General features: G+C 39.6%; 2 protein-coding genes across 4 annotated transcripts in view; one reads left to right on the plus strand and one right to left on the minus strand.

The window, feature by feature from the left end:
• Window positions 1–4,204, plus strand: LOC110068221 (uncharacterized). Its single transcript, XM_020775606.2, has 2 exons — window positions 1–750; window positions 3,317–4,204. Exons 1-2 carry the CDS (start codon window positions 1–3, stop codon window positions 3,422–3,424), a joined length of 858 nt encoding a protein of 285 aa, XP_020631265.2. The 3' UTR covers window positions 3,425–4,204.
• LOC110067806 (gamma-tubulin complex component 3 homolog) overlaps window positions 4,120–15,736 on the minus strand; it is a 25,887-nt gene continuing 14,270 nt past the window's right edge. For all 3 annotated transcript variants that reach the window (XM_089293391.1, XM_089293392.1, XM_089293393.1), the window contains 11 exons: window positions 15,376–15,490; window positions 13,333–13,469; window positions 12,655–12,719; window positions 12,094–12,229; window positions 11,052–11,120; window positions 9,602–9,737; window positions 8,739–8,827; window positions 8,135–8,266; window positions 6,395–6,535; window positions 5,651–5,770; window positions 4,120–5,002 (listed from right to left, as the gene is read on the minus strand). In XM_089293391.1, coding sequence (XP_089149517.1) covers window positions 4,835–5,002; window positions 5,651–5,770; window positions 6,395–6,535; window positions 8,135–8,266; window positions 8,739–8,827; window positions 9,602–9,737; window positions 11,052–11,120; window positions 12,094–12,229; window positions 12,655–12,719; window positions 13,333–13,469; window positions 15,376–15,490 — 1,308 coding nt within the window. In that variant the 3' untranslated portion in view covers window positions 4,120–4,834. The remainder of the gene's footprint in view (window positions 5,003–5,650; window positions 5,771–6,394; window positions 6,536–8,134; window positions 8,267–8,738; window positions 8,828–9,601; window positions 9,738–11,051; window positions 11,121–12,093; window positions 12,230–12,654; window positions 12,720–13,332; window positions 13,470–15,375; window positions 15,491–15,736) is intronic.

Here is a 15,736-nt window from a genome sequence, read left to right on the forward strand (position 1 = left end):
ATGTTGTGGCTTGCAGGATATTTTCAAGTTTTCCTGGTGGTTTCAAGATTCGTATTGAACTTTTTGAACTTCGTCCCAGCTTCTGTATGCCTTTACTACTCAACACCTACAGAAAACTGCAAAGTTCGCAACCAATCGCACACCATACTCGGCCGACAAGAGGTCAGCACGAGAGTGAACACGGTAGGAGCCTTGCTGGAAGATGTCAACTCGCTGCTACTCATTTCAGCCATATTCTCTTGGAAACTGTTCAAGGTGAAGAGGTACTTTCGCGCAGTCGTTCGCGTTGGACACTTCTGGGTTTGGTGCTTGTTCTGCATCACAAACTCCCTTTCGATTCTGTACGTGGATACCGTCCACGGAAAGGACAAGACGGGAAATATTAACGTCAGCGCAGTAGCGCTTATGACAGAAATGTTTCTTCTCACTTTATTCGCGAGTGCTATCAACTTCATCGGACACGAGACCTACGTGAAGTGGGTCGAGGACCGATTCTGGGACCAGCTCACCGTACAGCGCCTATTCAAACCGCTCTTTCGTGTCGTTCTGTGCGCGTACTTCTTCCGCAATCTTGGCCTGTTTCTTTACGATACGGCCCTCGTCTCCATGAGCATTTCGCTGTTAAACGGGAGACAAGTGGAAGGGTCACGTGACTGGGACAGCCTGCTTTTGTTGCTGAGTGCCGCGTTCCGAGGAAGCTTCACAAAGTTCTTCTTTGAAAAGATGTTTCAAGGGCAAAGTCTTCCCCCGGTAAGATGTTGTCATATTCAATGCCTTGGGAGAGCGAAGATCCTTTCAGGGTGTCTGCAGTCGAGTTGTAGCGTTACACGAGCCAGCCACGAGCCCACGTTAACCTCGAGTCACGAGTCAACCTCGAGTCAAACACGAGTCAAACCAAATGTTTTTCTTCCTTTTTTATTTCGCCCCGAAAACAGAAATAGATTATAGGAAATAAAATATAAGAATATAGATTGTCTTAGCAGTTAACAACAAGACATTTGATCACGGGCTCACCTCGATCGCGCCGCGCGCCTCAAACATGGTGGCAAGTCACGTTATTCACTGTGTCTGTCCATTGCAGATTATCAAGGTAAGATTGTCTTATCCAAAAACAGTGAGTGACATGAATAAAGTTGATTGTAAATAAATCGCGAAATTAAAGACCCGCGAATAAAAATCCTCGCGAAATTTTAAATTTAACACCCACATAGAAAATTCAAATCACAGAAGAAAAAAAAAGGATTAACTTATAATAAAAACAACATATACAGGATATTATCGACAAATACACAAACTATCAGCTGGTTTTACTGGTAAGTTCCATTTTGTATCTTCTTTTGTGAAATAACAGAACTAGGCCAAGTTGTAAAAAGTTAATTTTCAAAGACGCCTTTTGCTTGTTCCAGTTTACCTTAAAAGGTAATTTGTAAAAATGCGTTTTGCTTGTTCCTGGTTATCTTGAAATTTTAAAAAGTTCAGACTTTTGAAAAATAAAATGAAGTTGAGAATGATTGAATCGCGAAATTGTATGACCTGTTTTCATATTTTGCATATTGAAATCGCGAAAATAACCCCAAACCCCCCTGAGAGACTGTCTCCCCAAATTCGCGAAATTAAGTACCCACGAAATAAAGTACTAAAAAGGTGTATTCATATATTTTAATTCCTACAATCTATCAGTTTTTAGGGACAAAAAAAGAAAACTGGCTTGACTCGTGGTTGACTCAAGGTTGACCCGTGACTCGAGGTTGACTTGGGCGCGCGGTTGGCTCGTGTAACGCTGCAACTCTCTGCAGTCTATACGTGCATGGTTGGGGCGGGGTTGGGGGAGGGGGGGGGGTTTGAAGTACTCCCTTTAGTGAGCCACACTGGGAGGTTAGGCACGAAAGGGGTAAGGCTTGAGGCACAATGTATACAAAAAGGTAGGATTTAACGAATTGAAGTATAGGATGGGGAAACTGGAATATACGTGTTTAAATGGGACCTTTTCGAATATCTCGAACACGTGCACTTATTAGCTGATTCACCAAGTATTTTAAGGGCCTACTCAGCTGAAGAGTTAAGAAATTCGCTAAGCAGAAACACAGAGCACATTTGATTGCTATTCCCTGAACAACACAGAGAGACTAGCGTGTTCATTAAATTTCAATGTCCATTACATGGGCAGAAATCACATTTAGGCTATTACAGTGAGGGAAGGAAAAACGCGACTCACCCCCGCTTCACGGGATTACTCCGTATCGTGGCCTATACGAGGAGGCCCCGCCCAAATGGGGTACCTTTTTAGGGCTTCAGGTATCCAAAAGGGTAGGGATTTCACAAGTTGGCGTACATGAAAGAGTAGGAAAATCTGTCATTCAGGTATTTAAAAGGGCCTTTGATTAGGACATTTTGAACATACGCGCCTCATGGTCGTGTCATTTAATTTATCGAGTACTACATGAAAATGACAAGAAGACTTCCTTCACAAGACGGGCTTGTTACAGCAATTAGTGTACATGAAATGGGGACTATTTTTATAAAAGGAAAACGAAATGGGTACCTTTTCTGTCAAAATAGTATATAAAAGGGTAAGGGGTTGGACTTCGTGTCGGGAGCCTCTCCGTAAAAAAACATTGTTGAGTACCCGATCCCCCAGGTCCCGCTTATTACGGACATTCTAGTTTGTCCCTTCGAAAAGCTCATATTTTCTGTTACATTATTCGGACACCGGTTAATACGGAGACCTTCGTGCGATCCGAGTGAAACACTGTTATGGATACGTCGCTTTGTGGACATTGGGCGCTGTATGTTATCACGATTAGGTCGGCGCTAATTGCGCTGTTAGGAACTAAAGCTTTCTACAGGTTAAAGCGATTTTCTATTAAGTCACGGACCGTAGTTGAATGATTACTTTGTCGTGACTGAAACAAACGAGAGAGAATTGATTTTAATGCGAGATTTGACTAGTTAAATGAGCATAAGGTTTCCTCAGTTTGAACTTAGGTTTTACACATTGTGTCGTTACTTTTCAACATCGTATGCTTTATAGTCTTTCTACCAATTAAAGATGTTCTAGAGATGTTTACCCGGAGAGCACGCTTCACACGAACACCACCCAGACAATACGGAAAATTTTGCATGCCCTTTGCTATTTGAATGTTCATTACTTCAGTACATATTAACAGCTTTTTGCTAACGATGGGCGACATGGCCAGACACCCAGTTTGGACTGTACTATATTGACCAGAACTACATTCTCCCAAAGCAATTGTAGAGCATAAATGGAAATAGTAACGAGAATTGAGATGTTTATCCTTACACCCTTTTTTGACAGGTGTGTGAGAAAGAGGCTGTGGAGACTTTACTGGGGCCTGAGTTACAAAGAGATCAGCTTGGTGGCTATCGATGGATAGAAGCATCATCCGAACATAGTTTAACTTAGTCATTACTTCCAAAGGCAGAATGGCGGGCATGTCTAAACGTACAATAAACAAAGTATTACCAAAGTGATGACCCAAACAATACGACAATTGACACCGCTCAGTAAATTACTGAAAGTTATGCACCCTAGGCCTGTTAGTAAATTAACCACTTGAAAGTATTTAAACCCTTTGCAGTTACGACCCTCTTTAAGTACAGACCTTCTTAAGAAGTAACAACTGAACCCTCTGAAAATGTTCCGCATCCTTTGGTTATACTGTCTCCATGCCGAAACTACTGAGCGAGTAGTCCTGGATTAAGTGTATGCCAGGCCATTTTAGCCTACATATGTTTATATTAACAAATTGTTTTACCCATAAACCAGCTTATTGAGGTTAAACAACTTACACGTTTCCTGGTTTAAACCAAAATATGGCATAATTTAACATTATTTGTAGTTAGGCTTTCGGTTAATATCATGTCCATTACCATTTAAACTTCAGTTTATTTTTTTTTTTTACCACTGAAAGCAATGATAGAGCTTAGAAGTAGAGTGAAGTAATTCATCTCCCTCGGTGGGTCGTAATCCGTTGACTAGTACATAATTAAGGCTTAGACGTATATTTGATGGTTTCGGAGCTTTTACGGGGGAACAGGGTGGAAAAAGCGGAATTTAGGCTGAGAGTACTCAACCAACGAAAAAGAGAACATTGAGAATGTCAAAAAGTTGGCTCAGAGAGCCTTTTGTTTTGTATTGATTGTGTACAATTCAGTGACTACTAATATATTTTCACTCAAGGCATTTATGTTCATTGATGTTGATTACCATTGTTAAGCTATAATATACCCTGTAGTAAAAACCCTTGGACTATTTACATATTTTAAGTGTTATTTCTCGGATTAACATACTCGTTGCCAAAGATTAGTTCCTAAAGTTATTTAGTTCTCCTGCCATGAGAGTTTTAAGTTTGAGGCACCTGTCAAGTTTGAGGTCAAACTCTTTTTGATAGAAATCTAGCTCTCCTGCGATGAGAGTTTTAAGTTTGAGACACCTGTCAAGTTTGAGGTCAAACTCTTTTTGATAGAAATTGGGCAGATGTGTAGGCTGAAAAATCTCAGCTGAGTATTTCTAAAACTAAGGATACGTCTACATGAGCTATAATTCGAAGGAGCAACGGATGTTGTTAACAAAAACTCGTGAAAGCGACCAACTAGTCTGACCAATTCTTTTGCCCAATCGTCAACAGGATCGACACCGACCGATGGTGAAATAACACTGTCACTCGAAATACTGCAACATCAGTTTGTTGTCATCATTTGTCATGTTACTTAGCACAGTTACTGTCAAAAACAGCAGGCTGAAGTCAGACTGCGAAGAAAGACGTTACTTGCAATGAGGTCTATAAAAAAAGCCGTTACAGAGGAGATAGATCTACGGGACCGGAGTCTTGACCCGCTTACTGAATCTGTGTGTGAGAGGACTTCTTAGCTTAGGTTCTCTTTTCTTGTAATGTTCATTGAAGTCCAGCCTGAAGCTAAGGAATCTTAAACTGACGTCCTGGTGACTAGTGAGCATCATAAGGAACTGTTGAACCATATCCTGCGAGGAAAAGCAAGAAATAACATCAGAGTGGTACAGTTACACGAAAAACGAGTGTTCTAACAAGACTCTAGACCTCTTATACACATTTAAACTCACCATGATACCATTAGAAGTTGCTACTCTTCTTAGGTAAAAGCGTCATATCCCGGGGGTTTTCCACCTGCAGGTGACCCCCCTCCCCATTATTTTCTGTAGTTATTACAACAATTAATTTGACCCTACCCATTTAAATTCTTATATCGAGTAACCACAAGTATGACTACTCCCCCCTGGATAGGATGCTAGATACTTCCTGTCATTTTATCAGGTTAAACAACAGCTTTCTTGTGCTCATTTATGCACCTGGGACGCGTTGTTCGAAAGTCGGTTAACGCTAACCCAGCATTAAAAGTCAACCGAAGTATTGTTTCTTGTATAAAAATGTTTTCACTGCTTATGTTTTGTGTAGTTTGGGATTATATAAACTCAAAACGGAAGGACAACAATGAAAACAGAAAACCTAACCAAGAAGTTACAAAACTGAAGTCAAATTCTCACTAATCCTGAATTAGCTTAATCGAACTTTCAACAACCCGGTCCCGACTAACAAGGCGACTGTCAGAAAGCTAAGATAATTTACAGGATGATACAGGCTCACAGCTTTACCTGGTAGGACTTGGACAGCACTTTCAACTGAGCACGGGTATCTGGAATAACATTGTCTACAAACTTCACTGATCGCTTTCTTTCTTCTTCCTCGTCCCATTCAGTCATGCCCCACTCTCCCTGTCCAAATCAAAAGCACTTAGCAGTTATAGATATTACACATTTAGGTAGATCTAGATTAGACATTTAGGCAGTTGCCCTGTAACTTTGGTTTAAAAGGTTTCATATTTGGGTGGGGTTAGTTTCTGGAGGTGTGTTTACCAAATATTATCAGATGAGTGAAACGTGAATTTGGAAAATTGTTGAGCTTTCATTCGGAAGGAACTTGCACAGAAGCATACTGCATGTTAACCTCCGCTACTCCCCATGCACTGTACATGATTTGGTGAAACCCAAGACAAGTTCTACAAATGAAAATGATCAAAACTCCCTGAAATATTGTAAAGGCACCAAGTGCGAAACAGCTCCAACACTAGGGGCTTTATAATCTGATTAAAATTTGTTCGTCTTGACAATCTAAAACTAATTCCACGCATAAACCTGCGGCATTGTATAAGAGAGGGCTTTTCTTTGGAAGGATTTTTCTGTTCAAGATTTGGGAGCACCAAGTTCTCAAGTTGAGAACCACAATGTTTATAAGGAAGAAGAATTGAGAATTTTTATTCTTCATAATGTACCCAAAGTGTTGAGAGTCAAAAACCCCAACCGTAAAACCATTTACAACCAAAAACAATACACACTAACCTCATCTGTTCGTAGTTCAACGGCCTTTTCTAGTCTCTGCCTCGACTGCAGCTCAGTGGTTGCGGCAGAAAAGAATGCCTCTTGAGCATTCTGGAACTGAATGATCAGGTCAAAAATGGTCCGCAGCTGGGTCAGCATTTGCTGAGGAAGAATCATAAAATAACAAATATACCACGCATGTTCTGATTGGACAGTTCGCCCTAAATAACAGATGCCTAAAAAAAGTGCACTTCTGATCCAGAATGAATGTTTCGGTGGGAAATGAGAGAGCCGTACAACTCAAACTTTAGACATGTACAAAGCCAAACACAGTCGCGACTGTTAAACATGACTCAGTTGAGTACAAATAACACTTGATATATTGTTGTACTTATTTCATGCTCTTTCCTCAGTGGCTGTGCTGTATATATATCTTATTAGATGTTTTGGTGTGTAGTATCGCTGTGTATTTTTACGAGTTGTGCCGTATTTTGACTCGCCCTACGGGCTCGTCAAAATACAAACAACGAGTAGAAATATAAAGCCAAACTACACATCAAAACATCTAACAAGAGATTTATTATCCAACTGCTGTAGTCAGTAAATTTATCAATGAAAGAGGGAGAGTGTGACAGTTTTACGCGCGCGCCCCGACCTGTACGACAAACAGGTTTTCTATTGTACAAATAACTGTACAATATCGCTGTTTATTATATGGAGAAGAGTGTTTTACTGGGAACTAAACCACTCGTAGATTCCATACGCCACTTCATCCGGGACCCGAGTGGCGTATTTTCCGTATGTCACCTTTGTGAGTGTCGTATCGTTCAATGACCTCACGATTCCCGCACTTTTGCTTTTGTTGAATTGGTTTCTCCATATAATAAAAAGAACATTACACGTTGGCTCGAAGATATGAATTTTATGTTCTCGTGGCAAGAACAATATCTCACGAGTGAACGAAGCGAACGAGTGAGATATTGTTCTTGCCACTCGGACATAAAATTCATATCTTCTCGCCACCGTGTAATATCCTCTACATATTTGTACTGTTATTTGGACGGTATTCGCTGCAGTTGGATAATAATTGACTGAACTACCGTAACAAATGCAAATTCCACAACGCCGAAAAAAAAAACACTGACATAATTTGCATGAGATAATTAGGCTAAGCACAACACCTCAAAGCCAGACTTTGCTTACAAAACTCGACAGTCTCATTTAGTCAGATCTCAATTTAACTTTTGCCCAGCCAGGCCTGGGGAGGAACCAGTAGTAGCAAAAACAATCAAAGTTGATGCTGGTCGTCTCCCGACAAGCAATAGCCAGACATACACATGTATGCCACTTACAGAGTGGTTTTCACCTGAGTGTCGAAAAGTAATCGGTATTGCACTTACTACGCCACACAATTGGTCTAAAAAACTCGCGCCACTTTTTCATCCAATCAGAAGCAAAACCAAAACCGATCATGACTCGCTCGTACACGTTTTCCCGCGATTTATATCAGCCGCATGTAATTACTTCGAGTTTTGATTGGTTCACTGTATTGTCTATGTTCTTTGTGATTGGCTAAAGTGATTACTTTGGTTTGGTTTTACGACACTTTATTGAAAACCGCTCTAACCTGGATGGATCGAGGCAGCAGCATGGACAGTTCAACAAGGCCTGACTGTTATAACAAGGTTGGTTTTGCTATTTATTTTGATTAATCACATTCCTTACAAGGCGGTTGCAGAGTCCATAAAGAAAGTGACTTACTCTTGACTCCGCATCCAACAAGCAACGGTTAAGCACCTGGTCCAGGAATGTCTCATGTGCTGCAATAATATGATCCAAGTCACTGGCTTCTTCTACTTGTTTCTTCAGATCTGCCCAACAACATTCCAAAACCTGACACCGATGAAAGAAAAGGTATCAATGAAATTTATATCAACAAGGCAGCTCAACAAATCAGCTCAACCTAGATTTGGTATCTTAAATACCAGGTTAGGGAAGGGGGCTGGGAAGAGAGGGTCCCCTATTACCAAAGAAGTTTGATGGCTGGTTCTATCAGTGAAGCTTCCCTCTCTCAGCTTCTCACAATTGGCTCCTTTAGAAGCCACCAACTTTGCAAAAGTTACTGACCAACAATAAAACCCATAATTATTAATTCACTGCGTGAAATAACTTTTAAATAATAACCGGTATAAAAAAGTGAATCAAGGATCCTCGCGGAAGAGGTTTTCTCTACCAACTAGTGCACTTGGTTCATAAGGAGGGGGGGAGGGGGATCAGCAACCCAGTTGGCAGCAAAATTCCCCGCCAAATAATCCAGCAATGATAATGCGCAACGTCGCTTGTGAGTGAGTTCTACCCTCCTTACCTCAAATGTGATGTAGTACTGCATCTGATGAATAAAATGTATCATCTCCGTTCCCAGCATGTGGCACATATGGAGTATAGGTGACACTTCTGTTAGTTATGAGCAAAAGTTGAAACAAGACTTAAAAAACCGTATAGGGATATTGATATCTGTAATGAGTTGCTAAAGCAAAAAAGTTAATTTAGGTTGCATTTTTCTTATTTAGGTCAATGTAATCGTTTTTCTTCTAGTTTTTCTACATGTATCTATCTTTGTATTTTTCCCTTCTTTATTGTCAGTTAATAGTCTTTATATTATGCATAATCTGTAATATTGCTAAAGCATGCCCTCCTAGATTAGCTTTTGCTACCTGCGAGAATGCTTACTTTTATATATATGCTTATTTAAAAGGATTGTAATCAATAAATTAACTGTAATGATGGGGCTCTTATTCAATGTGGTGTAAGATGGAAGTTGTATGTTTATTCATTCGTCCCATGATGGAGTCACTTTGAGGTGGTGATTGGGACATTTCAACTGCAAGTATAATACTAGTCTTCATTAGCTGACAAGGTCCATGTCTCTTTGCAGCGCGCTGGTTTGCTACCATTGGTACATTTCAATCCACATTCAGTGTTATTCTGAGTATTAGATGTTCTTCCCTCATAGCCCACAGTCAGTATAATTAGAGTCAAACCACAGCGATTAAAACCTCAAAGTGGCCCCATCATGAGATTCATCTCCCTAATCTAAAGACTTCCTGCAATTTCTGAAAATACTTGTTTTCTGAATATCACCAGAAAGGACCCAAGTCTTCTACGAGATTCTATTTTGGATTGTTTTTGGAAGACTGACCTAGGCAAAAAAAAAAAAAATCAATTGACCTGGCAATGATTTCAACATTCTGCGATTTGTCATTTGTTGCGTCCACATTTCAGTTAAGCAGTATTCCATTCTCTTTGCCCTCCACAGGAAATTAAAGATCCTCAGGTAGTGGATCATGCATTCTGGTGTAAAAACCTGCAATGAATATTAGCAACATAAAATCTTAACAGTCAGTGTCATTATTTCTACATACAGAGGGTCTTTGCACGAATTATGGGCCTATGGTGTGAGCAACATAGGCCTGCAATTAGTGCAGAGGGATATGTAGCTGGGAACATTTTCACAGGTCTTGAAGGCATAGTTTTGTTCATAAAATAAACTAAATGTAAAAAGCTATTGGTAACAAACACAACAGGAGACACTGGAATTCCAAAAACACAATCAGCCCAAAATCCTAAGAACTTGATCAAAACAGGTTGGCACAGGTTTAGCTAAAAACTTAGCTTGTGACAGGTTTACTGTAAAAAAGAGAGCAGATATACATGATAACAAAATTACAGGTAACAGGATACTTAACTATGGTTTATGGGATTTCAAATCCAATACAGGTACCATATGTAGACATTTACAAGTCTCATAATATCATGGGTAACAAATTACTCCTTAATTTTTGTGTGAAATTTCAGTATTAATTTACAATTATAATAAATTATTACATGTACAAATTATAACAAAACTGCCATTGTAACGTTTGGAACAAAACTTCTTGAACAATAAGCAAGTCAAAAACCCATGATTGTAACCATAATTTGTCACCCAAGATATTAAAAGGTAATCAAATGGTATCCTTCTAATTTTGACAAAATGCGTGTGAAATTATTCCCTAATTTCACTTGTCACTATTTGGTTACCCATACTAATTGCTGATACATCAAGACAATATCCCCTCAATGGCACTATTCTTTATTCATGTCACAGCATGTGTAAACATGATTTATTAATCACTTTGTAACTTTGGCAAAATTTCACTTCATCAATGGTTGCTCTATAGGTGTAATTTGTAGGGTTCAGTAAATGTACCTCTAGAATCCTAGTTGGAATAATATAAATCTTAAGACAAGTGCATTTAACAGGCCTGTGTAGTGCAATCAAACTCCCGTATCCAAAAATTATTCGTGGTGGTGCAGTGACTGCATGGTTAGTGCACTCACTTCCAGATTAAGCGGTTTGGCTTTGAGCCGTGGCTGGGGACATTTTGTTGTGTTCTTAGGCAAAATGATTTAATACTGTCAGCGTCTCTCTCCACCCAGGTGTAGAAATGGGCACCAGCAAATTTAATGCTGGAGGTAACCCTGTGATTGACTAGCATTCCATCCGGGGGGAGTAGAAATACTCCCATCGCTTCATGCTACAGAAGCTGGAGATACATGTAAATGCTGGCCTGACGCTTGGCTTGTATGCAGACTTCACCCTTTTACCCAATAATTAATCATGAATAACAGTACTCACAGTGCTAATCGGCCCATCAACATGGTAATCCAAGCTAAAAACATCCCAACCAGTATCTCCAGGAGAAACCTACACAAGCCCAACATGAGATTACCATAAGTATACTTTAAAAGGTGCCACATCACTGTTGTGACATTAAATGAACTCTAAGTATCTTATGTTATGGTGCAGCTTGAAACCTTTACCCTAAAATTTTTCACATTTATCATTTAGCATCTGTCTCAGTCAGAATACCTTGTTCTTGTTTGATTTATTGTTAATAGTGTTTGTTTTATCTTGGTAAACTTTTACTTGGAGGATTTCCTTGATTTGAAGGTAACTTTGTCATTCACAATAAAACCAGTCCATATACATGCACCATGATACAGACCCTTTAAATTACAACAAAATGGCTATTTCCACTGGTCACAATTTTCCTCTGCTTAAAAATAAATGTAGGCTAAAGGCACAAGAATGAGGACTATTGTCCTAAACTGGACATCCTTGAAAACAGAACGTTAGGAGATCTTAATCGGAGAGATGTCTGCTTGAATTGTTTGTGTTGCTACAAGCAGGATGGAGAGTGTCCTTGGGATATCATAGGTGTACAGTTGCATGGATTTAACCGTACTGGAGATGACCTACATTATGGATGCTATTGGCTTTTAAGTATCAGCGTTTGTTGCAGTCTTGATGTTAAAAGAAAGCTGGGAGCAACTCTATCAACAGTTTCTCCAAATTATTTTTGTGATGTTTCAGCTACAATAAAAGCTCAGTCTGACTGCTCTAGCATTGAGCTACAGCAAATTAGGAGCTGGGCTTTACAGGGCTGTCAGTAAGGGAGACAAGTGTTAACCTATAGCACCTGTTACGGCTGAGCATTCTTGATGGACCCTTGTTGTTACGGGTGAACTTGGCTGTAGTTGAGACCATGAAGTGCCAAATTTGTCATGGGCGAAGATCAGGGCTACAGGTGAGTCAAAACTCAATGACAGCCCTGGACTGTATAACTACAGACTCAAATGCGGCAAAAAAAAAATTATAACAACTTTGGCTGACATACTTCAAGCAGTCGACAGTCCAGTCTTTCAATGATCTCAGGGTCTGCATACTGTGCATTGGTAGCCCTTATAGCAGTCTCTAACACACCTGTCAAGTTGTGCATGTACAGAGTACTGGCTGGTTTGGCTAAGTCCGACCTACAGTGAAGAGAAGATAGCATCAGCAGGACTCGAAAAATATATTTTCCTTTCGGACAAGTAGCTCTCAAATTTTGCTTGCCCAGGGCAATGACATGCCTAGTTTTGCTTTCCTTTTTAAGACTTGACTAGCAAACAACTAACACTAAACCCTGGCGAGTCAGAAAATCGTCTTGCCCCAGCGGGACAGGCAGCACTTTTTGTGGGCCCTGATCAGGAGTGATCTGCATCTTAATTCTCATTAAAAATATGTCAATACACTGAGAAAAATTGGCCTGTACATGCTGTGGTTCAACTTTGCTTTTAAAATGAAATGATTATAGTAAAACCAGCAATATTACATGATTTTCCTTTGTTTCCCTCCTTGTGGAAGACCTTGTTACATGTACTTTCTAATGTTTGGATAACAACAAATGTCATCTTACTCAAGAAGGTCCATAAGATGCCTGATAAAATCTCCTTGTCCCAGAAGAAGATAGAGTCGCAGCGCCTATGAGAAAATATTTATATGTTCTTCAAGATCTTCTAAATGCTACCCCCACCCCTCCCCAAATATATCCTGGGTGAGAAATTGCGCTTACAATCGTGGATTTTTCAATTTCGTGCAACATGCTGCCAGGGCAATTTTGTAATTTCACATGTGATATTGTAAATTTACACTGAAATTTTGTGCCAAAATTAGGAGTAATCTGTCACCCATGATTTATAAACATAAACTCTGCACTATATTCTCTGGCAGTATCACATGCATGTAGAGTATACAGAACTGTGCAAAAGCAAGCAAAGTGAAATGCACAAATTTTGATCTTTGTTCTTGCAAACTTGTGACAAAAGTTTGCTCAAAAGTTCCAGTGGAATTTCATGGAGTATCAATAGTGTACAATAGTTTTGGCATTCCACAAAGAAGACCTTCCTTAAACAAGATAAATTAGGGTTTCACAACACATTCATGACTTATTCTAAACTTCTTATACCCATAGTAACTACCTGATGGGCTACAGTTCTGTATTGATTCATGATCCCAAGTCCATTGCTGTGTGTAGCAAATTAGATCCTACAGTAACTATTTCTACCATGATCATAATGCATCATGTTTAACTTACCCTCAAATGGTCAAGGAACTTGTACTTAGAGAAGAAAATCTCCAACAACCGTTTGCTTGTTAGCCTATAGGTAGTGTCTACTGTTTCCAGAAGTGCTGTACCTCCAAACTCTTCATCAGCTGTCAACTGGGCTGAAGCTAACATGATTCACTTCATAAATTAGACCAAGTAGAGAAATATTATTGCAGACAGGATTTGGTCCTGGATGGGGCAAAGGACTTTTACACAATCATTAAAATGGCTTGGGGGAAACTGATCGTTCATTTAGGCTCGGCCCCATTTTACAGCATAGAAAAAACCCGATTGGGGGGGGGGGGGGCACACCCATATAAAAAGGACGGGGGTGCTCATCAGAAATTTTGAAAAGAATCCCTAAGAGATACCAAGATCCTGTTTTGAGGGCATGGCTTGAATTTTTTTTCACCTTTAAGAAGTACCAATTCTAAAACAACGCATTATCTCCTATCATATTTTTTTCACGTGCAAAAATGTGTAAAATATTAACTACTTAATAACCGAGAGTGAGGTTGTTACGGGAAAATCTCAAACTGAGGCCTTGCCGTATTGACCGAGCGATAGCGAGGTCAATACAGTAGGCCGAGGTTTGAGATTTTCCCGTAACAACCGAACGGTCGAGGTTATTAAGTTGTTTATTATATGGCTCATCATATCAATAAAGAGAAAAATCATTCGAGCGGAAGTTGTCAATTTACATCCGGCGATGCGCGCGTCTACCGATTCATTCATCGTCTCAAACCTAGGGCAAAACTACATAATCAGTGAATTTCACCACTGTATTACGTATTCCGTTAAAAACACTCATTTCTTTACGGAAAAGTCACTGTCACAGCCTCAAAAACGTATTTTAGTATCGTGGTACCACAAGTTGATGGGGAAGTTTTTCCGACTTTTGGGGCGAAACGTCAATGGATATAGAAAAGACAGCAAGTGCCTCAAAATTGTCCAAACCAACCGTCTTTTGGTGAAAGAAGATACTAATGCTTCAGAATGCACTGCTCAAAATAAGCTTAACTCGATCTTCGCATTCGCTTTCGACAACATATCTTCGCCTTCTTCATTCTGGGATTTATGGATGAACATTTCAAGCCTTGTGAACGTCTGCAGTTATCAGAAACACTGCTACCGACAGAAACCGCCCGATTGTTTACATCTGATGATCCTGGAAGCTGATTTACACTTGCTTGTGTCAAAGCGAGGGAATCTATTTGACGAGAACTTTGACGGAGTTCAATACTTCGGTAATTGCTGTGACTAAGATGATAACTTATAAGTTTCTTTGTGGTGTTCTGCTCAGGATGTATGGCAGATCTGCCGATGGTGTTTTTTACTTAGCGATTTTAGCTTTACTTAAGACTAGGCAAACTTTGATTGTTTTTCACTAGTGTCCGCCAAGGTTACCGACTGGTAAGTCATCTATATAAATTTTATTAAAGAAATATCTCTAAACTTTTAGCTACTGCTATTCTCGTACTGATTTTAATCGGCTTTCATCGCTTCAATGCGCTTGAATTTTCAGAACCGGGCTCTTCCTAATTTGCATAATCCATAATCGGCCCGTGGGCATTACGGGAGAATAATGCCCTACAATTCAGTGACAATTAACCAATCAGAGCGCGCGTTATATCGGCCACAAGCCAAAGCCATATAATAATTAATGGTTAATAAACACAATAGCCTCCATTTAGTGTGAAGGTATGCTCAGATATTTGTCCTTGGACATTATCTGTTCCTAAAAGCTCACAGTTTTCTGGTTCTTGTTACTTCTGAGAACAGATAACGTCTGCGGACAAATATCGGGGCATATTTCCACGCCAAATGGAGGCTATTACTTTATCTTCCAGATCTAAAACACAGTTCTCCTTACTGAGTACTTGTAACATATTTTGTTAGTTCTGAGAATTTGGATCTACACTTCAACAAGACCATATTCCAAAGCCCTCATCACCAGTTTATAGGAAAATGTATTGATAAGGTGGAGAGAAATTAGATTTAGATCACCCTTACAGTACACAGTGTATGTACCTGATGCTTCTTGTGATCTACTGTACTCTAGAGCCTTTTCATCTCCCCCTCTGATTGGGCTACGATCTTCACAAACACGGCGGATAAAGTTGATGGACTTTCCAATGTTTAGAATCTTTAATAAAGTAAACAGAACGATTTCTTTTTCATCAGATACTTTAAATAATAGCAACAGATAATATTATAAAGTAATGCAGCTAAGAAACAACTATTGAATTTGCCTATTTGCCTTCAGTTGACTTCTCAGAAAAACAATGTTAAAGGTACATGAAGGTGTTTGTGTCACTAAGATTGTAAAGTACAAATTACAAAGTACATGTGGTGGTGGCCTCACGATTAGCGTGTCAACTTCAGATCAAGT

Source organism: Orbicella faveolata, unplaced genomic scaffold, assembly GCF_042242905.1.
Source record: "Orbicella faveolata isolate gen_17 unplaced genomic scaffold, um_ofav_v1 contig_25, whole genome shotgun sequence".
Taxonomy (NCBI): domain Eukaryota; kingdom Metazoa; phylum Cnidaria; class Anthozoa; order Scleractinia; family Merulinidae; genus Orbicella; species Orbicella faveolata.

Coding starts and splice junctions, on each gene's coding strand:
- LOC110068221 (XM_020775606.2), top strand. CDS start 1: ATGTTGTGGCTTGCAGGATATTTTCAAGTTTTCCTGGTGGTTTCAAGA. Junction 751..3,316: donor AAGGGCAAAGTCTTCCCCCG/GTAAGATGTTGT, acceptor CTTTTTTGACAG/GTGTGTGAGAAAGAGGCTGT.